The following is a 22,861-nucleotide window of genomic DNA, read 5'->3' as shown; positions in this document are numbered from 1 at the left end:
GAAAGTAATCGAACCGTAATGTAATCCGCGAGGCAGCCGGACAGCAAGTTTACTTGCCGTGCCCATTATGAAATAAACAAAGTCGCATCTAGGTTCATCCTGTGTCAGAATGTAAACAACACAGGGCGACGGAAGTGGTGACCTCTCTTGACTTGAGACAACGAGCTGAGAACAAAGAGAGGCAGTGAGGGGAACCAAGGCAACAGCGCCGCCACGGCCGTAGACCCCCACGTTGTGGTCGAGAAGCGTCATTACACCCCTATGACGTAGTTCATTGTTTAAAGTCCGCTTCCCGCCTCACAGCGACCAAGGCAACAACAAACACACAACACACACAGCTGTTCTCTGTCGACAACAGCACGGAGACGAGACAAGACAAGACAACACAACACACAATAAACATGGCAGCACAAAAGGTGAGAAACAGTTGAACAGGGGGGAACATAACACAGTCTTTTTTTTATCTTTTTCATACTTCTCTGTAACTTTGTAAATAACCTACTGCTGTGCTGCCTCTGGGCAACACATTTTCCCCATTGGGATAATAAAGGTATCTATCTATCTGTCTGTCTGTCTGTCTGTCTGTCTGTCTGTCTGTCTGTCTGTCTGTCTGTCTGTCTGTCTGTCTGTCTGTCTGTCTGTGTATCTATCTGTCTGTCTGTCTGTCTGTCTGTCTGTCTGTCTGTCTGTCTGTCTGTCTGTGTATCTATCTATCTATCTATCTATCTGTCTGTCTGTCTGTCTGTCTGTCTGTCTGTCTGTCTGTCTGTCTGTCTGTCTGTCTATCTATCTATCTATCTATCTATCTGTCTGTCTGTCTGTCTGTCTGTCTGTCTGTCTGTCTGTCTGTCTGTCTGTCTGTCTGTCTGTCTGTCTGTCTGTCTGTCTGTCTGTCTGTCTGTCTGTCTGTCTGTCTATCACAGCATTATGGAAACAGAGCTATGTTGCATTGTGTCATTGTGTATATTTACAGGGTATAGAGGTTTTTGAACAAAATAGCACCATTGTTTATTCTCAGTACAATTGAAATTGTATAAGGCAAATGGAAACTCAGATTTAAATGCATTTAAAGGTAGCATCTCTGTTTCATTGTGTATTTGCAGTACGTCTAGATGTCAATCAGCCTATCACATTTCTAAACTGACAATTTAAGACGTTTTAATACCAATAAAATGACAAATTAAACAGTGGCCAAATTGTCAAATATTAGAGGCAGAAATGGTGAAAATAGCCGATCTACATACTCACAACGTGAGTATTGAGCACGTAGATCTGCTATTTTCACACGTTTTGGGGTCCCCAGTTCGATTATGGTTATTTGGGGGGGTCACGCCCTGAAAAGGTTGAGAACCACTGTAAGGTAACAGCCCACAGCTACAAAAAGTGACATCCTCCCCTCTCCATCCACGTGTGATTACATTACAGGACCAGCTGGACTGGAAGTTTGACGACTTGCGTCCCCATTTCACCCAGAGACAGTGGGAGCAGCTGACGGACATCGAGAAAATAAGATGCAGTAACCTGAAAAGCAACCACCTGTTTAAGATGTCCATAGGTAACACAATGCAGCGTGGTGTTTTCTTGAACAGCTAATAGGCCTCATTATTATATACACAAAACATAATTTGTTTTGTTAAAGGACTGTAGTTGTACTATTAGACATACACTAACTCTAATTCAGTTAGTCACAAGGATGTATGTTTAAAATCCATACCAGCGATTAAATGTGGTCGTAATCTTATCCATCAGGTCTCAAGTCGGACCCGCCAGCGTTCATGAAGAGTTGCAGTACCTGCTCCTCAGCTCGGCAGAGTGGCAGCAAGATGGGCCCACCGGCCCGTACCTCCTCCTCCTCAGCTCGGCAGAGTGAGCGAGAGGAAGAGGAGGAGAAAGAGGGAGACAAGGAGTGGACCCCCTCTGGTAATATTCTATGCTGTTGCCATAGCCCTAGGCCAAAGGGCCTTTCTGTGTGCATGTTCTCCCCTTGTCTCCGAGGCTAGGTACCCTCACAAAAAAACATGCATTAATTGTGTGTGTGTGTGTGTGTGTGTGTGTGTGTGTGTGTGTGTGTGTGTGTGTGTGTGTGTGTGTGTGTGTGTGTGTGTGTGTGTGTGTGTGTGTGTTTGTTTCAGGTCGACAGAAAACAGGAGCAGTGCCCACCAGTGATCGTCAGCTCAGAAACCTACCGAACGTGGATTACACAGAAGAGTACGAGCCAGAAGATGACGAATACTTCTGTAAGTAGAGATACCACTTCTATGCTATACTGAACGTCTCTCTTTTCTTGGACTGTTTATTTTTAGTTACGCTGGGTCACGCTTTGATGTGTGATTACACTTGTCAAATCCATCTCTATTATAGTTCTTTAACTATTGAATACTTTTCGTTTTAGTTGCACAACAACTGTTCACCTCTGTCCTTGCCTGTGCGTGCGTGCCCGTCTGTCTGTCTGTCTGTCTGTCTGTCTGTCTCTCTCCAGACTGTGACCTGTGTCAGGATTTTTTCCTTTCCTACTGTGAGGAACATGGACCTCCTGTCTTCAGGCTCGGTCCTCCTAATATACCGCTTGGAGTTCCTGACAGAGCCAGGAAGACCTTGCCAAATCATTTTGAGGTAAAACTACGTGTACATATAAGCGTGTATCACATAATACTGTATAATCTATATAACGTCAGTCAGTCATGTCATGTCTCATTGTGTGTGTGTGTGTGTGTGTGTGTGTGTTTGTGTGTGTTTGTGTGTGTTTGTGTGTGTTTTCAGATCAAACGGTCACACATTCCAAAAGCGGGTCTCGGGGTGTTTTACCAGGGAAAATGGCCTCTCCATGTCGGAGTTCACTTCGGCCCTTATCAAGGAGAGGTGGTGAACAAAGAGGACGCTGAAGAGAGTGGCTACTCCTGGGTGGTGAGTGCACTTGTGTGATGTCGGATACATGTATGAAACGCCTTTTAAAGGACAACTTTGTTTTTTTACAACAAGGGTTCATATTTTAGATTGTAATAGAGAAAAGAAAAAGTGAGTGTTAAAATGTTTTCATTTGCTTCGTTCTAATTGTTTTACCGTGCTAAAATGTGGGGCATGCGTACAAGTGGCTAAATATGTCTTTTTAGACACAATAATCCAGCAGTTTCTTTATTGCTATTTACAGTAGCACTTCTAACACTTCACATCCAACCATGAAAGGTTGCGTTGTATCTTGGGAATGGGATTATTCTGTGTAAATTGACTTATTTAGCCACTTGTACTCATGCCCCCAGCCACTGAAATAAGAATCTGTAAAACTATAGAAAGAAGTAAATGAACTAATTTTAACACTCATATTTTAGATTCTTTCATTACAATCTAAAATATGAACCCTTGATGTAAAAAACTAAAGTTGTCCTTTAAATGAAATGGGATGTGAATACATAATCCTATGGTAGCCATGTTTTTCAGTCCTACATAATGTATCTTCAATCAGTATGCAGGTTGATACAAACAAATGTTTCTTTCTTTCTGTCAGTATACTCGGGGATACGTGATGATTTTGTTTTTCTTCTTTAGCTTCGAAAAAAGAAAAAGGGTCACGTCTACATTGATGCCAAAGACGTGAGGAAGTCCAACTGGATGAGGTGATTTGAAATAAAGCGCTTGGCATTATTTACTTGTATTTTCCTTGTGACGTATACGCCTGCGGCAGCTTTCTATATACCGATAACTCTGATACTGTGTGCGTGCGTGTTTGTCAGGTATGTCAACTGTGCTCGTCACGAGGGGGAACAGAACCTGATAGCTTTCCAGTTTCGACAAGCAGTCGTGTACCGTTGTTGCCGCTCTGTGAGCAAAGGAGAAGAATTGCTCGTCTGGTACGGAGACGATTACGCCAAGGAGCTGGGAATCGTCTTTGATAAGATGTGGGACCAGAAGAGTTCCGCTAAAGGTATCCGTTTATCTGTCGCGTCTGTTAAGGGAACATTATGCAGTGTCGTAAAAGTTGACGGAATTGACAGTTTGGTTTATTTTTCATTTTCCCTTTCCCAGGACAGAGCCCGCAGTCTTCCCCAGGACCCAGTCTGCGGTCTTCTCAGACCCAGACCCAGGCTTTCTGCTGCCCAGAGTGTCCGTTCGCCTTCACCTCTGAGCTCTACCTCCACAAGCACCTGAAACGGAGCCACAACGAGCTCTACTATGAGATGCTGCGCAGCGGACAGATCCCCCGGGCTGCAGCAGCCAGTCAGCAGCAGGAGCAGCAGAGTCCCAGCAGCAGCAGCAAACACCAACAAGGAGGAGACTCTGAACGCACCGGAGGGAAACGTTTCCACTGTGAAGAATGTGGAAAGAGGTTCAGCAAGTCACATAAGCTGAAGAGCCACGCGCGTGTCCATACTGGGGAAAGACCCTTCGGCTGCACAGAATGTGGGAGGAGTTTCTGTCGGCCATGTCATCTGCAGCAACACCAGCGCGTCCACACGGGGGAAAGGCCTTTCCGCTGTGACCTCTGCGACAGGAGCTTCAGTCAGTCAGGGCAACTGAAGGGACACCAGCGCGTGCACACTGGAGAGAAGCCTTTCTGCTGCAAACACTGTGACAAGACATTCAGAGATTCAAGCTGCCTACAGGTACACCTGCTTGTCCACAGCGGAGAGAAACCGTACTGCTGTAAACAGTGTGGCAAGACGTTCAGCCAAGCAGCCAAGCTGACTCTACACCTCCGCGTGCACAGTGGACAAAAGCCTTTCCCCTGCGACTTGTGTGGCAGGCGCTTCGCCGCGCCACAGACCCTGAGGACGCACCAGTTCGTTCACGTCGGAGGGGGGCCATACCCCTGTGAGGTCTGTGGAAGGCGCTGCAACGGGCCATCTGCCCTGAAGAGACACCAGCTTGTCCACAGTGGAGAGAAACCACACCACTGTGACCAGTGCGACAAGAGCTTCGGTGCGGCAGCTGACTTGAACAGACACCAGCGTGTCCACACGGGGGAAAAGCCTTTCCCTTGTGGCGTTTGTGGCAAGAGCTTTGCTGAGGCAGGTACCCTGAAGAAACACCAGCGTGTCCACACTCGAGAGAAGCCTCCTCTCACCTGAAGCCACAATGACAGTGTCAATGAAACACACTCATGGCATGTGGTATTAAAAAGTCCTTAAATTGGCACGTTAGAGATGTGAAGATACCCTCTATATACTTAAACTTTATGTTGGTTTGTTTACAGTGAGAAAACATTGTTCTCCTTGAGTTTATATATTATTATATTGTGCATAGCAGATTATTGAAACATAGCAGATATACAAGCTCACACTGCGAGCTTGTAGAAAAAATGGCAAAATAGTTTGTTATGCCTGTTGACAGGCAAGGTTGATTCTATAGGCTATTTAGGTCAGGGTAGACCTATATAGGCTAATAGCCTACATATATATTTTGTATAGCCTAATGTTAAAACAATATAGACCTACTGTTCATTTTACAATACTGTTCAATACTGCCCCAAAGAATGTATAGTATCGGGACATGGATTAATTAATTATTGGGGCGCACCTGATTCCAATAGCTCTGTATTTATGTGATTACTATGGAGTGCATAGGATAGCCGTGTGTAGGTTTGACATGTAACATAACATTTAATAAACAGGGGGTGGTTTACAATCCTGAGTCCTGAAATCTATGAAAAGCGATGAATCTGCAGCAATGTGATGTTGATGTTCGGGGTCCCCGCTTCAGAGCACTTTGATAAAGTTTGGAAGTCATCAATCACTAGTATGTGCTTAGTAAAACAGAGCTGATTGGCACTGGACAGGATGAGTTCTTTTTTCCCCATCCAGAGCCAAAATAGCCGATCTACTATCTCTCCGGTATGGATGAGCCGGTGAGATTTTAAGTTTCCATTGGTGGTAAAACACTTCCCACATGTTTCACAGCCGAAAGGCTTCTCTCCGGTGGGGTGTGAATTCTCTCGTGTCGTTTGAGGTGAGACAATCGAATGAATCTCTTCCCACACTGGTCACAGAAGTAAAGATTTTCTCCAGTGTGAATTCTCTGGTGTCTGTCAGAGTTCACACTGGAGAGAAGCCATACTGCTGTGTCCAGTGTGAGAAAAGGTTCAGTGAAAAACGCAGCCTCGTACAGCACCAGCTAATTCACACAGGAGAGAGACCTTACTGCTGTGGACAGTGTGGGGAAAAGTCCACTACAGCCTGGTCTGGTCATAAGATTCACCATGAATTCTAGCCTATGGATTATTTTCCTATCTCTCCTGGTTAAGAACTTGAACCCTGAGCTCGTAGAGGGGCTATTTTCAGCAGAGGGGTGTAGAGGGGAAAAAGACGAGTAAGTACAGACTAGTGAAAAGTCAGGTTTATGATGTATTGACAGTGGTTAAATATCTGAAAACAAATTGACATGAATCCAAAATACACTGATGATTGTGCTGTCAAACAATGAAACTATATGGAATCTATGAACAGGTTGTGACAGATCCACTAGATGGCTCCAGAATACACTCATTTCAACACTGAATTTCAACTGAATTTCCCCCTTGGGATCAGAGAAACATGGCTGCGCCCAGCAGAGAGTACAGTGTGCAGTATGCAGACCACCCTTTGTTTCAAAATGTCTCTTTTGGAGTAAATGAAGTGTCTTTATGGGCCTCTCAATGGATTTACTATGGAGGACATTCACTTTGCGTGCACAACTATTGTACAGTTCCTCATGACAATGATTTAATAAACAGGTGGTGGTTAACAATGAGTCCTGAAATCTATGTTTTTTTCCCAAATGTATTTTACACTGTTAATGAACAAATGATTACCGTCACAATCTAGAGCTATTTAACTACACTGTTACTGAACAAACACTGTATAGCAACGATTACTTGTCACAATATAGAGCTATTTAACACTGTTACTGAACACACACTCTATAGCAGGGGTCTTCAACAGGGGGTCCTAGGGGGTCCTCGGAGTTACAACAGGGGGTCCTCCAAATCTTTGTGAGATGTAAGCTTTTTTTTTTCTCCTTTTCCAAATTAACCACTTGAACCCTAGCATCCATATTTTGAGAAATTTAGCCAAAAATAGCAGATCTACAAGCTCACAACGCCTTGAGCTTGTAGTTGGGCTATTTTCAGCAAAGAGGTTTGGTGTAGAGGGGGAAAAGACAGGTTTATATTGTATTGACAGTGGTTAAGTATCTGAAAACAAATTGACATGAATCCAAAATACACTGATGATTGTGCTGTCAAACAATGAAACTATATGGAATCTATGAACAGGTTGTGACAGGGATATGGGTTGCACACACACACACACACACACACACACACACACACACACACACACACACGATAAAGGACAACTTTGGTTTTTTACAAGGGTTCATGTTTTAGATAGTAATTAGAGAAAAGAAAAGAAAAGGTGAGAGTTAAAATGGTTTCATTTGCTTCGTTCTATTGTTTTATCGCGTTTACCATGCTAAAATGTGGGGCAATAGAAATGTATTATTTATTTGTGATTTTATTTATTTATAAAAATAGCAGACATACAAGCTCACGGCGCGGCACCGAGTGCCACGCTGCGAGCTTGTAGATCTGCTATTTTTGAAAAAGTCGTGAAAATGTGTGCAAATCTTTTGATTGTAACTCAAATTTTGCTTCTGGGTGGTCCCTGGAACTAACTATTCTGAGATGGGGGTCCGTGGCCAAAGACATATCATTGTGGGGGTCCTTCACATGAAAAGGTTTGAGAACCACTGACATAGTAGTCAGTCGAGAACAGACTAACTGAGCTCCGGTTAAGTGAAAAGGACCTTTTCTTTGACGATGGCTAGCCAGATTGCTGACGTAGAAACATGGGTTTTTTCCAAAGATCTAAGAAGGATTTAAAAAAACACTTATAGAATGGGGTCAAAGTTCTAATTTTCACGATCTTTCCAAAAAAAGCAGATCTACAAGCTCGGCACTCGGGGCTGCGCTGTGAGCTTGTATGTCTGCTATGTTTTAATATTTAAAGCATTAAAAATTGCGTAATAATGTGTTCAGGCCTAAATGGGTTAATCACCGTCTAAAACATGAACCCTTGTTGTAAGAAACTAAAGTTGTCCTTTAACAACACCAGAGGCAGCGCAGCACAGAAGAGTCCACTCAATGGTGCTTCTTCTCCCCCGCATGCATGCGGCGGTGCCGCTGGAGGTTGCCGGCCCGGCCAAAGCCCATGTGGCACTCCTCACAGGAGTAGGGTTTGACCCCCGTGTGGACCAGCTGGTGCTTCTTATTGTCCCCCGAGCAGGCGAATCGCTTGTCACACAAGGTGCAAGCGAAGGGTTTCTCTCCCTTGTGTCTGCGCTCGTGCGTCGTCAGCCCGCCAGACACGCTGAAGCGCGCGTCGCAATATGAGCAGCGGAAGGGCTTCTCTCGGGCGTGGAGGCGCAGATGGACCTTAAGGGTAGCGGAACGGCCGAAGCTCTTCCCACATTGCTCGCAGGGGAAGCGTTGAGCGGCGCGCTGGTGTGTCTTCGCGCCGCGTGTCTTCAAGGCCTGGGTCTGGTCAGTCCGTTTAGACCGGGGCTTCTGTTGCGACCGGGGACCCTGTCCTGAGAGAGAGAGAGAGAGAGAGAGAGAGAGAGAGAGAGAGAGAGAGAGAGAGAGCAGAATATGATCATCCTACCTATGACCTTGTGCAATGGTTAAGAAGAAAAAAACGGTAGAAATAAATGCTGTATTATCCTGCACAAAAGCAGATCTAGTAACACTGACTGCTTACTAGGGGTGTAACCATATAGTGTAACTGTCGTTTTTAACTTAAAAAATCGTAGTATATCGAAATGAAAACAGCTAAAATGGAATGGAATGGTTTTATTTTGTAGCGTATCGATTGTATCGATACTACCTACTTGTGCATTGTATTTAGCATTTTTAAATGAAAAAATTCAAAGGAGGGGTTTAATTACTTTTCCTTTCCATATAGCTACACTGGTCTATCGATAAATGTGTGTAATCTCTGGGTTCATGTCAAGGTGCAGGTTTGTCAATATACAATTGTCCACGTATTTGGCAGATAATCACTGTGTGTTACGTATTCATATCCATAATAATACATGTTTCCCTTAAAAACCTGTGCTATCTACACCTTTCACACAGATTTAATTTCGTTGCTAAATAGCTAAATAGCTCACTGACAATGTTAAACAAAGCAGAATACTCAGAAACTACCAACACAGCCTAATAGAGCAGAGTCAAAAATCATTGGGAAAAAAACGAACAAAAAGAATTTACCGGGCACGGACAGAGTCCACTCCGGGTCTTCCTGATTGTCGTCGCCGGAAGGGCTGGACGACGACGGCGGCGCGGAAGGGCTGGACGGCGGCGCGGTGTAGCCGGTGTCTGGTTGGGAGGGGCCCTCAAGGGCGTCGTACCAGTCAAGAGAGTCCTGTAATGTAAAGGAGCTACCAGTAGTCAGCTACAGTGAAGTGTTGTTAATGTTTCCATTTTATTTATTTTTCATACTACCGTATCATTTAAAGAGGAGTTAAGGCTAAGAGGCACTGTGATAATTCAATTTGCTTAGAAGCAAAATAAAAATAGATTTTTGTAAAGTCCAACTCACCTCTTCTTGCTCCTCTTGTTGCTCCGAGCCACTGTCAACTAACAGAAATACACAAGAATGGATGTTTAGCTAGAGGCTACAGCAATGATTACAGTCACAATATAGAGCTATTTCACACTGTTACTGAACCAACACACAGTTTACAGTTTACAGTTTAGGCATTTAGCACACGCTTTTAATCCAAAGAATAAGCAGGTAATACTATACTATAATAAGCACAAGATAATAACTCAGTACATTAACAACAATATAACAAATGCATAGGAATATCAATCTAGAAAACAATAACATAGGTAGACCACGCACCACATAAGAAAATATGAATCCTCAAATGACTACCCCCTCGACTAAAGCTGCTGTCACAAACTGTGCAACTAAAGGGGTTTTCTCCTGTATGAATCCTCAAATGCCTCTTCAGATTACCCTCTAGACTAAAGCAGGTGACACAAACTGTACAGCTGAAGGGTTTTCCCCCTGCATGAACCCTCATGTGTGATTTCAGAGTACTATTACAACTAAAGCTGTTGCCACGCATTTCACAGCTATAGGGTTTTTCCCCTGAATGAATGTGCCGCTTCAGATATGCTGTCACAAACTGTACAGCTATAGGGCTTTTCCCCTGTATGAATTAGCATGTGTTGCTTCAGATTACTAGTTTTCCTAAAGCTGCTGCCACAAACTGTACAGCTATAGGGCTTTTCCCCTGTATGAATTAGCATGTGTTGCTTCAGATTACTAGTTTTACTAAAGCTTACTAAAGCTGTCACAATATAGAGCTGTTTAACACTGTTACTGAACAACAGTAGTGTGACTATGGCAACCGTGTGGGATTACCGGACACGGAAGGAGTCCGCTGCTCCTCTTCTTCCTCCTCTTCGTCTTCTTCCTTCTCCTCCTCTTCCTCACTGGAGGAAGAGAGCCCAGGTGAGGGGGAGGTGTTGTTGCCACTCCTCATGAAGTCTGGAGGCTGAGACTTGTGACCTGAAGGAGAGCGGAGGAGAGAACCGAGAGAGAGAGAGAGAGAGAGAGAGAGAGAGAGAGAGAGAGACACAGACAGACAGACAGACAGACAGACAGACAGACAGACAGACAGACAGACAGACAGACAGACAGACAGACAGACAGACAGCAGATGGTTGGGTTCTAGAACACGACAGCACATTCCTGGCACTCTATCCAAATCCCAGTGGGTGCCTGATGTTTAAATAACACACCTGTGTGCTTGGCAAAATAAATAAAGGTACCATTACTGACTGCAAACAGTTTCAGTCGACTACACATTCCAGCATTGCACAGTGGTAATTGTGTCTTTTCGTGTGTGTAATGTACCTGTGGCGAGCAAAAACAGGTGGTTGACCTTCAGGTTGGCGTATCTGAGCTTGTCAGACTCCCTCAGCTCGCTCCACTGTTTTTTGCTGAAATGACGTCTCAGGTCCTCAAAGACCGGCAGCTCGTCCTGTAACATAAGGCAGTGCGTCTCAAACCTTGTCACGGCAAGGAGCCCCAAGTGGACACCTCAGAGCGACGACGTTGCTAGGTTTTCAATGTAACCTGTTAAAATGGGACTTTGATTGAAACAAATGTTACTACTATGAACGTAGTTAATAAAGGACAGACAGGTTTACAAGATCATCTCATCATCAACAATGCCCCAACGCAAGGCTGACTGAAGGATGCCAAACAAAAACAAATTTTACTCTTATGTACCTGTACAAAAGACGTAACAATAAAGTACAACCTTGAACCTTGAGGCTGTGGAGACTATAGCACAGCAGTGAAATGACCGATAGCAGAAAGGATAGAGTTGTAGTGATGCGTTGTTCAAAAAGAGGCAGGATGCACAAGCAAGCAGCATCGGCTGCACTTATTAGCTGATTTCAAGGACCCCCCCCAGTTAAACACGTTGGGGACCCCCATTTAATGGCATTTCTGGGGACCCCCAGACCCCACTTTGAGAAGCAGCAATGCACGGAGAGACAGGGGATAGCACGTGTTGCACAGTGTATGCACTTGTATGCACAGATGATGCTAGCTGATAATTATCACAAAATGATAATGCTATTGCTTTTTCTGTCTCACCTGTTGCTCCGAGGAACTCGACATGTTTGTCACCTGCAGGACACACACAAAACATAGTTCAAGTGACAGAAATACCGAAATACAAAAGATGGATGATTAGCTAACTAGCTTAGCTGGGTGCTAGCACACATCGTTGGAAAACACACACACACACACACACACACACACACACACACACACACACACACACACACACACACACACACGTGTGTGTGTGTGTGTGTGTGTGTGTGTGTGTGTGTGTGTGTGTGTGTGTCTGTCACCTGCTCTTGTGACGTTAATGTGCCGGCTAGCTGCGCTAGCATGGTAGCTAACCAGATGCTAGCCAAACAATTACACACAACCTAAAGTGTCTTAAAATGACCACTTAAAGTTGCAATGCAAACGTTTTCACACAGAAACACTAGTTTGTGCTTTGTACATTGATAGAAGTCTACTTTGTCAACTAGCAGAAGTACAGAAGTTACAGTCCAACATTGCTTTACGTACCGTGTGTGTGTTCCTGTCAGTCAGTGTGGTCTGACATGAATGAGCTTTGCGCCACCTAGTGACTACTAGCATGAGCTGCACATGCGCACAAAGATAGTTCGCCAGACAAGTAACCTTAGCATTAAATGTATGAATTATTTCAATAGAAAGTAGAAAATGTAAAATAGAAAATATATAGAAATATACAGTATAGATATTTTAAACTGTCCCCATTTGATTATATCAATCACTTGAACCCTAGTGTCCATATTCTGAGAACTTTAGCCAAAAATAGCCCATCTACAAGCTTGTAGATGGGCTATTTTCAGCACAGAGGTTTGGTGTAGAGGGGAAAAAGAGCAGACTAAGTACAGACTAGTGAAAAGTCAAGTTTATCAAGTATTGACGGCTCAAGTGGTTAAATATGTGTTGACATGAATCCAAAATACACTGATGACAATGAAACTATATGGAATCTATGAACAGGTTGTGGGGGTCCCTGCTTCATCTCTCTCTGCTAACACAAGCCATCTCGTTTCAACACACGAGACAATATTTTCCCAAGTTATTTAAAACAAACACTCTATAGCAATGATTACTGTCACAATATGGAGCTATTTAACACTGTTACTGAACACTCTATAGCAATGATTACTGTCACAATATAGAGCTGTTTAACACTGTTACTGAGCACTCTATAGCAATGAGTATGTTGGTTATTCGGATAGAAATAATGACTCCAGTGTGCAGGTATAAGGGTTTTTACTTGTCATTCTGTAAACACACAGATCAAAGGCACATTTCAGCAACACTGCTACACATTGGAAAGCCCGGTCCATTCTCAAAATAATCCAATAATAATACATCTCAAATTCTCAAAATAGTCTAAATATCAATAAGGGTGCATTCTCTGGTTAGCAATCAAATAGCAATAATCAATAATAAACACTCAGTATCAAAATGCTCACAGTTATCAGATATCGCAAAATCCACATTGCTACAATAACAGTACAAAACGTTTTCTCCTTATAAACAATAGAAACGTATTCTTGGCATCACATTAACATTCACAACAAAATAATACTCTTTTCCCCCAAAAACGACGATTACATGACCCTGTTACAGTAAGTAGAACCATAATAAAATCGTTTATTATTCACATCTCATTCATTCCAGGCTACAGGTGAGCTTCTTTACCCCACTGGACTTCATAGTAAGTATAACAATCAGTAAATATTTCTAATGTCACTAACATGCATTCCACACACACATCTGCTTCACAGAAACCCCCCTCAGTTTATACTTCCATCTAACATAGTCCTCAATAACATGTATATACTTTATCATGGCCATTTCTCACCTGTAAACACACAGATCAGAGGCACATTTCAGCAACACTGCTACACATTGGAAACCCCGGTCCAAGTGGAAGGACCCCTGCTGGCCCAAATGAGTGTATTTAGCTGCCCAAACGATTGCCTTGGTGTCATTTCAGTGCAATACCCAGAATGATGGTGTGTTTGACAACTTAAGTGAATGTACATTATGCAAGGTTTTTAAGCAGTTCCCAGTATAATATAAACAGCATCCTAATGAAATGAAATCCAGTCAAATAATGAAATATGGGGGGTATGCAAGAAATATAATCATGTACTGTATCTCCAGTCCCAATATAATCATGTATCTCCCATGCAATTCCTACCAGCAGCACGTTGTTGTACTTCCTGGTCAGGTGAGCAGAGCAGGCTCACTGGAGCATTGGGGAATTCCCAGGGGTATACGCCCTCTGTTGAAACAGGGCTACTGATAGAATATTTCTGTGAGAGGAAACAAACAGTGGCTTGCCGCCTGCGGCGGCAAGCCACTGTTTGTTTCCTCTCACAGGGTTGATTCTGACGACGACGATGATGATGATGATGATGATGATGATGATGATGATGATGATGATGACATTATGAATGAATCAAGCAACCCCGGATTTGAAGGATTAAAGGAGGATTAAAGGAGGAAACTGTGTGGTGAAATGGAGTTAAATAAAGCATTTGAATTACATGTACCTGCAAATAAATGTACAAAATAGAGGGGAAAAAGAGTGAAAAAAACAACAACAAACGATTCTGTCCCTTTAGCATATTAAAAGACAGCTGTATAGGCTATTCTATTCCAACAGATGAATATGCTATGTTTCTACACATGAAACATTTCCCCAAAGAAGACCCCTGTAATCTATGCAATACTTCAATCAGTCAGTCAGACAGACAGACAGACAGACAGACAGACAGACAGACAGACAGACAGACAGACAGACAGACAGACAGACAGACAGACAGACCTATCTACACTCTGAGCCAGCTTGTAGATCTGCTTATATCTATGTATTGATACTTTTACTCACGCCAATGAGTGAATGACATATAATGGATTAAAGTGCCCCAATGATTGAATTACATAATGGATTATTAGGCCTATAGCAGGAACAGGCACAGTCCTGGTACAAGCTCAACTAAAAGGAGCTTTATTTATTGAATGAATTATTTCCCTGTCTCCAACTGCGCCGCCACTGACTGATAAATTGCGACCGTCAGGTCGCAGTTACTATCGAAACCTCGACCAGGTGTCTGTCTGTCCGTCACACCTTTGCCCTGCTCATATCTCCGCAACCGCTGAACCGATCCGTGCCAAATTTTGCACAGACAGTCCTTGCCCTCCACCCATCGATTCGCACTCCTCTTCTAGCGCCACCATGAGGCCGAAACTCATTCTGGACACTGCTCCTACAAATCTTGGCCTAAAATCACGCAAATCGCTACGCAATATATATTAGGGAGTCTTACTGGTTTAATTATTTATTTATTTATTTATTTCCCGACTATGTTTCCGAGACTGAAAATGTATGTAATTATTTATTTATTTATTTATTTATTTATTTACACCCCTGGACTCCGGCGTCTTCCTATTGGCTTAGCTTTAAACAGCTTTATCTCCAGTTCACAGCATGGTACCGTCTTGAAACTTGGTGTCTGGACTTAAACGGCCAATAGGGACTTATTACTTAAGCCCCCCCCCCCTCTTAAGCCCCGCCCCTATCTTCCTATTGGCTTAGCTTTAAACAGCTTTATCTATCTCCAGTTTGCAGCATGGTACCGTCTCGAAACTCGCTGCGTGTACTTACATGGCAAGTAGGAACTATCGGTAAATGCTTAAGCCCCGCCCCCTCTGCCTTCCTATTGGCTGGGCTTTAAGCAGCCACATCTCCACTTCCCAACACGTTAATGGTCACAAACTCGGTGGGTGGTCCCACAGTCCCAACGGCTAACCGCTAATGCTAACAAATGCTAATGCTAACACATGCTAATGCTAACAAATGCTAATGCTAACAAATGCTAATGCTAACACATGCTAATGTTAACACATGCCAATGCTAAAAATGCTAATGCTCGCTAATGCTAATGCTAACTAATGCTAATGCTAACACATGCTAATGCTAACAAATGCTAATGCGAAAAAAATAAATAAATAAATAAACAAATAAAGTGTGCGTGCGTGCGTGCGTGCGTGCGTGCGTGCGCCTCACTTAATTATTTAATTAATCAATTAATTATTTAATTAATTAATTAATTAATTAATTATTTAATTAATTAATTAATTAATTAACTGCCTCCTCGTTAAGAACCCTGTAAATTTAGGGAAATTCTTTCTTTCTTCCTTCCTTCCTTCCTTCCTTCCTTCCTTTCTTTCTTTCTTTCTTTCTTTCTTTCTTTCTTTCTTTCTTTCTTTCTTTCTTTCTTTCTTTCTTTCTTTCTTTCTTTCTTTCTTTCCTTCCTTCCTTCCTTCCTTCCTTCCTTCCTTCCTTCCTATATAAAATATAAAATAATGAAATAATGAAATAATTAATTAAATAGTGGGGGTCCCCGAACGCAGTAGTTTTGTGGGCGTCGCACACATTAATTATGTAAATTAAGCCAACTTATGCAAATGGGGGGGCGGGGCATGGTTTGGAAATGCGTGGTGCGTGCATGCGTGCGTGCGTGTGTGCCTTAATTAATTAATTAATTAATTAATTAATCAAATAGCGGGGGTCCCCGAGGGTGTCATCGCGTGCGGGGCGGCGAGCCGGTCCCGTCGGTACCAGGCTCGAGTGCGAGGCCCAAACGGCGGTTGAGCAGGCGCCTTTAGCGTTTTCGAGCTTGGGTATCCGCTATATAATTAATTAATTATCTGCATTAATTATACAAATGAGTTGTGTATATATGAATGCGTTAATTATGTTAATGAGCAAAAGAATGTGGGGCGTGGTCTGCATTAATTATGCTAATTGGGTTGGGGGCGTGGTCTGCATTAATTATGCTAATTAGGTTGGGGGCGTGGTCTGCATAAATTATGCTAATGAGGTCGGGGGCGTGGTCTGCATACATTATGCTAATGAGGTGTGTGGTCTGCGTTAATTATGTTAATGAGCGAAAACAAGTGGTCTGCGTCAAGTAGGTTAATGAGGTGGTCTGCATTAAATATGCTAATGATGTTGGGGGCGTGGTCTGCATTAAATATGCTAATGAGGTTGGGGGCGTGGTCTGCATAAATTATGTTAATTAGGGGCGTGGTCTGCGTTAGTTATGTTAATGAGCTAAAACAAGTGGTCTGCGTCAAGTAGGTTAATGAGGTGGTCTGCATTAAATATGCTAATGAGGTTGGGGGCGTGGTCTGCATAAATTATGTTAATTAGGGGCGCTGTCTGCATTAGTTATGTTAATGAGCTAAAACAAGTGGTCTGCGTCAAGTAGGTTAATGAGGTGGTCTGCATTAAATATGCTAATGAGGTTGGGGGCGTGGTCTGCATAAATTATGTTAATTAGGGGCGTGGTCTGCATTAGTTATGTTAATGAGCGAAAACAAGTGGTCTGCGTCAAGTAGGTCAATGAGGTGGTCTGCATTAAATATGCTAATGATGTTGGGGGCGTGGTCTGCATAAATTATGTTAATTAGGGGCGTGGTCTGCGTTAGTTATGTTAATGAGCGAAAACAAGTGGTCTGCGTCAAGTAGGTTAATGAGGTGGTCTGCATTAAATATGCTAATGAGGTTGGGGGCATGGTCTGCATTAAATATGCTAATGAGGTTGGGGGCGTGGTCTGCATTAAATATGCTAATGAGGTTGGGGGCGTGGTCTGCATAAATTATGTTAATTAGGGGCGCTGTCTGCATTAGTTATGTTAATGAGCTAAAACAAGTGGTCTGCGTCAAGTAGGTTAATGAGGTGGTCTGCATTAAATATGCTAATGAGGTTGGGGGCGTGGTCTGCATTAAATATGCTAATGAGGTTGGGGGCGTGGTCTGCATAAATTATGTTAATTAGGGGCGTGGTCTGCATTAGTTATGTTAATGAGCGAAAACAAGTGGTCTGCGTCAAGTAGGTTAATGAGGTGGTCTGCATTAAATATGCTAATGATGTTGGGGGCGTGGTCTGCATTAAATATGCTAATGAGGTTGGGGGCGTGGTCTGCATAAATTATGTTAATGAGGGGCGTGGTCTGCGTTAGTTATGTTAATGAGCGAAAACAAGTGGTCTGCGTCAATTAGGTTAATGAGCTTGGGGGCGTGGTCTGCATTAAATATGCTAATGAGGTTGGGGGCGTGGTCTGCATAAATTATGTTAATTAGGGGCGTGGTCTGCATTAGTTATGTTAATGAGCGAAAACAAGTGGTCTGCGGCAAGTAGGTTAATGAGGTGGTCTGCATTAAATATGCTAATGATGTTGGGGGCGTGGTCTGCATTAAATATGCTAATGAGGTTGGGGGCGTGGTCTGCATAAATTATGTTAATTAGGGGCGTGGTCTGCGTTAGTTATGTTAATGAGCGAAAACAAGTGGTCTGCGTCAAGTAGGTCAATGAGGTGGTCTGCATTAAATATGCTAATGATGTTGGGGGCGTGGTCTGCATAAATTATGTTAATTAGGGGCGCTGTCTGCATTAGTTATGTTAATGAGCTAAAACAAGTGGTCTGCGTCAAGTAGGTTAATGAGGTGGTCTGCATTAAATATGCTAATGAGGTTGGGGGCGTGGTCTGCATAAATTATGTTAATTAGGGGCGTGGTCTGCGTTAGTTATGTTAATGAGCGAAAACAAGTGGTCTGCGTCAAGTAGGTTAATGAGGTGGTCTGCATTAAATATGCTAATGAGGTTGGGGGCATGGTCTGCATTAAATATGCTAATGAGGTTGGGGGCGTGGTCTGCATTAAATATGCTAATGAGGTTGGGGGCGTGGTCTGCATAAATTATGTTAATTAGGGGCGCTGTCTGCATTAGTTATGTTAATGAGCTAAAACAAGTGGTCTGCGTCAAGTAGGTTAATGAGGTGGTCTGCATTAAATATGCTAATGAGGTTGGGGGCGTGGTCTGCATTAAATATGCTAATGAGGTTGGGGGCGTGGTCTGCGGGCGTGGTCTGCATTAGTTATGTTAATGAGCGAAAACAAGTGGTCTGCGTCAAGTAGGTTAATGAGGTGGTCTGCATTAAATATGCTAATGATGTTGGGGGCGTGGTCTGCATTAAATATGCTAATGAGGTTGGGGGCGTGGTCTGCATAAATTATGTTAATGAGGGGCGTGGTCTGCGTTAGTTATGTTAATGAGCGAAAACAAGTGGTCTGCGTCAATTAGGTTAATGAGCTTGGGGGCGTGGTCTGCATTAAATATGCTAATGAGGTTGGGGGCGTGGTCTGCATAAATTATGTTAATTAGGGGCGTGGTCTGCATTAGTTATGTTAATGAGCGAAAACAAGTGGTCTGCGGCAAGTAGGTTAATGAGGTGGTCTGCATTAAATATGCTAATGATGTTGGGGGCGTGGTCTGCATTAAATATGCTAATGAGGTTGGGGGCGTGGTCTGCATAAATTATGTTAATTAGGGGCGCTGTCTGCATTAGTTATGTTAATGAGCGAAAACAAGTGGTCTGCGGCAAGTAGGTTAATGAGGTGGTCTGCATTAAATATGCTAATGATGTTGGGGGCGTGGTCTGCATTAAATATGCTAATGAGGTTGGGGGCGTGGTCTGCATAAATTATGTTAATTAGGGGCGCTGTCTGCATTAGTTATGTTAATGAGCGAAAACAAGTGGTCTGCGTCAAGTAGGTTAATGAGGTGGTCTGCATTAAATATGCTAATGATGTTGGGGGCGTGGTCTGCATTAAATATGCTAATGAGGTTGGGGGCGTGGTCTGCATAAATTATGTTAATTAGGGGCGCGGTCTGCGTTAGTTATGTTAATGAGCGAAAACAAGTGGTCTGCGTCAAGTAGGTTAATGAGGTGGTCTGCATTAAATATGCTAATGAGGTTGGGGGCGTGGTCTGCATAATTTATGTTAATTAGGGGCGCTGTCTGCATTAGTTATGTTAATGAGCGAAAACAAGTGGTCTGCGTCAAGTAGGTTAATGAGGTGGTCTGCATTAAATATGCTAATGATGTTGGGGGCGTGGTCTGCATTAAATATGCTAATGAGGTTGGGGGCGTGGTCTGCATAAATTATGTTAATTAGGGGCGCGGTCTGCGTTAGTTATGTTAATGAGCGAAAACAAGTGGTCTGCGTCAAGTAGGTTAATGAGGTGGTCTGCATTAAATATGCTAATGAGGTTGGGGGCTGGGTCTGCATTAAATATGCTAATGAGGTTGGGGCGTGGTCTGCATAAATTATGTTAATTAGGGGCGTGGTCTGCGTTAGTTATGTTAATGAGCGAAAACAAGTGGTCTGCGTCAAGTAGGTTAATGAGGTGGTCTGCATTAAATATGCTAATGAGGTTGGGGGCGTGGTCTGCATTAGTTATGTTAATGAGCGAAAACAAGTGGTCTGCGTCAATTAGGTTAATGAGCTTGGGGGCGTGGTCTGCATTAAATATGCTAATGAGGTTGGGGGCGTGGTCTGCATAAATTATGTTAATTAGGGGCGTGGTCTGCATTAGTTATGTTAATGAGCGAAAACAAGTGGTCTGCGGCAAGTAGGTTAATGAGGTGGTCTGCATTAAATATGCTAATGATGTTGGGGGCGTGGTCTGCATTAAATATGCTAATGAGGTTGGGGGCGTGGTCTGCATAAATTATGTTAATTAGGGGCGTGGTCTGCGTTAGTTATGTTAATGAGCTAAAACAAGTGGTCTGCGTCAAGTAGGTTAATGAGGTGGTCTGCATTAAATATGCTAATGAGGTTGGGGGCGTGGTCTGCATAAATTATGTTAATTAGGGGCGCTGTCTGCGTTAGTTATGTTAATGAGCGAAAACAAGTGGTCTGCGTCAAGTAGGTTAATGAGGTGGTCTGCATTAAATATGCTAATGAGGTTGGGGGCGTGGTCTGCATAAATTATGTTAATTAGGGGCGCTGTCTGCATTAGTTATGTTAATGAGCGAAAACAAGTGGTCTGCGTCAAGTAGGTTAATGAGGTGGTCTGCATTAAATATGCTAATGAGGTTGGGGGCGTGGTCTGCATAAATTATGTTAATTAGGGGCGCTGTCTGCATTAGTTATGTTAATGAGCGAAAACAAGTGGTCTGCGTCAAGTAGGTTAATGAGGTGGTCTGCATTAAATATGCTAATGAGGTTGGGGGCGTGGTCTGCATAAATTATGTTAATTAGGGGCGCTGTCTGCATTAGTTATGTTAATGAGCGAAAACAAGTGGTCTGCGTCAAGTAGGTTAATGAGGTGGTCTGCATTAAATATGCTAATGAGGTTGGGGGCGTGGTCTGCATAAATTATGTTAATTAGGGGCGCGGTCTGCGTTAGTTATGTTAATGAGCGAAAACAAGTGGTCTGCGTCAAGTAGGTTAATGAGGTGGTCTGCATTAAATATGCTAATGAGGTTGGGGGCGTGGTCTGCATAAATTATGTTAATTAGGGGCGCGGTCTGCGTTAGTTATGTTAATGAGCGAAAACAAGTGGTCTGCGTCAAGTAGGTTAATGAGGTGGTCTGCATTAAATATGCTAATGAGGTTGGGGGCATGGTCTGCATTAAATATGCTAATGAGGTTGGGGGCGTGGTCTGCATAAATTATGTTAATTAGGGGCGTGGTCTGCATTAGTTATGTTAATGAGCGAAAACAAGTGGTCTGCGTCAAGTAGGTTAATGAGGTGGTCTGCATTAAATATGCTAATGAGGTTGGGGGCGTGGTCTGCATAAATTATGTTAATTAGGGGCGCTGTCTGCATTAGTTATGTTAATGAGCTAAAACAAGTGGTCTGCGTCAAGTAGGTTAATGAGGTGGTCTGCATTAAATATGCTAATGAGGTTGGGGGCGTGGTCTGCATAAATTATGTTAATTAGGGGCGTGGTCTGCATTAGTTATGTTAATGAGCGAAAACAAGTGGTCTGCGTCAAGTAGGTCAATGAGGTGGTCTGCATTAAATATGCTAATGATGTTGGGGGCGTGGTCTGCATAAATTATGTTAATTAGGGGCGTGGTCTGCGTTAGTTATGTTAATGAGCGAAAACAAGTGGTCTGCGTCAAGTAGGTTAATGAGGTGGTCTGCATTAAATATGCTAATGATGTTGGGGGCGTGGTCTGCATTAAATATACTAATGAGGTTGGGGGCGTGGTCTGCATAAATTATGTTAATTAGGGGCGCTGTCTGCGTTAGTTATGTTAATGAGCGAAAACAAGTGGTCTGCGTCAAGTAGGTTAATGAGGTGGTCTGCATTAAATATGCTAATGATGTTGGGGGCGTGGTCTGTATTAAATATGTTAATTAGGGGCGTGGTCTGCATTAGTTATGTTAATGAGCGAAAACAAGTGGTCTGCGTCAAGTAGGTTAATGAGGTGGTCTGCATTAAATATGCTAATGAGGTTGGGGCGTGGTCTGCATAAATTATGTTATTGAGGGGCGTGGTCTGCATATATTATGTTAATGAGGGGCGTGGTCTGCGTGTGTGTGCACGTACATGAGCGCGTGTGCACATACATGAGCGAAAAAAAAAAAAAAAGTAGTGAGCGAGCGAAAAAAAAAAAAAAAAAAAAGTACAGTGAGCAAAGTGCACGTACATGAGCGCGTGTGCACGTACATGAATGAGCGAAAAAAAAAAAAAAAGTACAGTGAGCGAGCGAAAAAAAAATACAGTGAGCAATGTGCACTCACTGTATTTGTGCGCAAATTAATTAATAAATTAATAAAGTGCGTGTGCACGGGTACTCGGGGCCCAACGGAGCGCCTGGTGGCCCCTGGTGGAGCGGCGCCGGCCAGAGTGGTCCCCTGTCCCGGTTTTCGGGGTCTGGGGCCGGCCCTGGGAGTCCACGGGGGTCCCCGAGGCTGTCATCGCGTGCGGGGCGGCGAGCCGGTCCCGTGGGTACCAGGCTCGAGCGCGAGGCCCAAACGGCGGTTGAGCAGGTGCCTTTAGCGTTTTCGAGCTTGGGTATCCGCTATAGACGAACGAACCAATAAATAAATAAATAAATAAATGAATAAAGTGCACGTTTTTTCGAACGAACGAACGAACGAACGAACGAACCCGAACGAACGAACGAACGAACGAACGAACGAACGAACGAACGAACGAACGAACACAAACAAACAAACAAACAAACAAACAAACAAACAAACAAACAAACAAACAAACAAATAAATAGATTATGCTCGCCACATTATGCTAATGAGGGCGTTAAGGTAGGTTTCCCCAGCGCGTAAAAAATGCAGATGACCATGTAACTGAAGGGGAGGAGCTTATTGTACGTATGCAAATTGGGGGCGGTGCATGGTTTGGTATTT

At 43.3% G+C, this 22,861-nt stretch overlaps 1 protein-coding gene across 1 annotated transcript; it reads left to right on the top strand.

Moving 5' to 3' along the window:
* The first annotated feature begins 317 nt into the window (after positions 1–317).
* Positions 318–5,560, top strand: LOC308299037 (histone-lysine N-methyltransferase PRDM9-like). Its single transcript, XM_080742764.1, has 9 exons — positions 318–416; positions 1,426–1,555; positions 1,750–1,920; positions 2,133–2,237; positions 2,480–2,613; positions 2,761–2,904; positions 3,544–3,611; positions 3,729–3,919; positions 4,021–5,560. The coding sequence occupies exons 1-9, from the start codon at positions 402–404 to the stop codon at positions 5,061–5,063; spliced, it is 2,001 nt and encodes a 666-aa protein (XP_080598890.1). The 5' UTR covers positions 318–401; the 3' UTR covers positions 5,064–5,560.
* Positions 5,561–22,861: the final 17,301 nt, after the last annotated feature.

The sequence above is a fragment of the Nannobrachium achirus genome, assembly GCF_963921795.1.
Source record: "Nannobrachium achirus genome assembly, chromosome: 15".
Classification (NCBI taxonomy): domain Eukaryota; kingdom Metazoa; phylum Chordata; class Actinopteri; order Myctophiformes; family Myctophidae; genus Nannobrachium; species Nannobrachium achirus.
The sequence above is the reverse complement of the archived record's forward strand: the minus strand, read 5'-3'. Positions and strand labels throughout refer to the sequence as shown.

Bases quoted from the DNA above. Each gene is read 5' to 3' on its own strand.
- LOC308299037 (XM_080742764.1), top strand. The intron at 1,556-1,749 runs GTAACACAATGC...CTTATCCATCAG, and splicing joins CCTGTTTAAGATGTCCATAG to GTCTCAAGTCGGACCCGCCA. The intron at 2,614-2,760 runs GTAAAACTACGT...GTGTGTTTTCAG, and splicing joins CCTTGCCAAATCATTTTGAG to ATCAAACGGTCACACATTCC.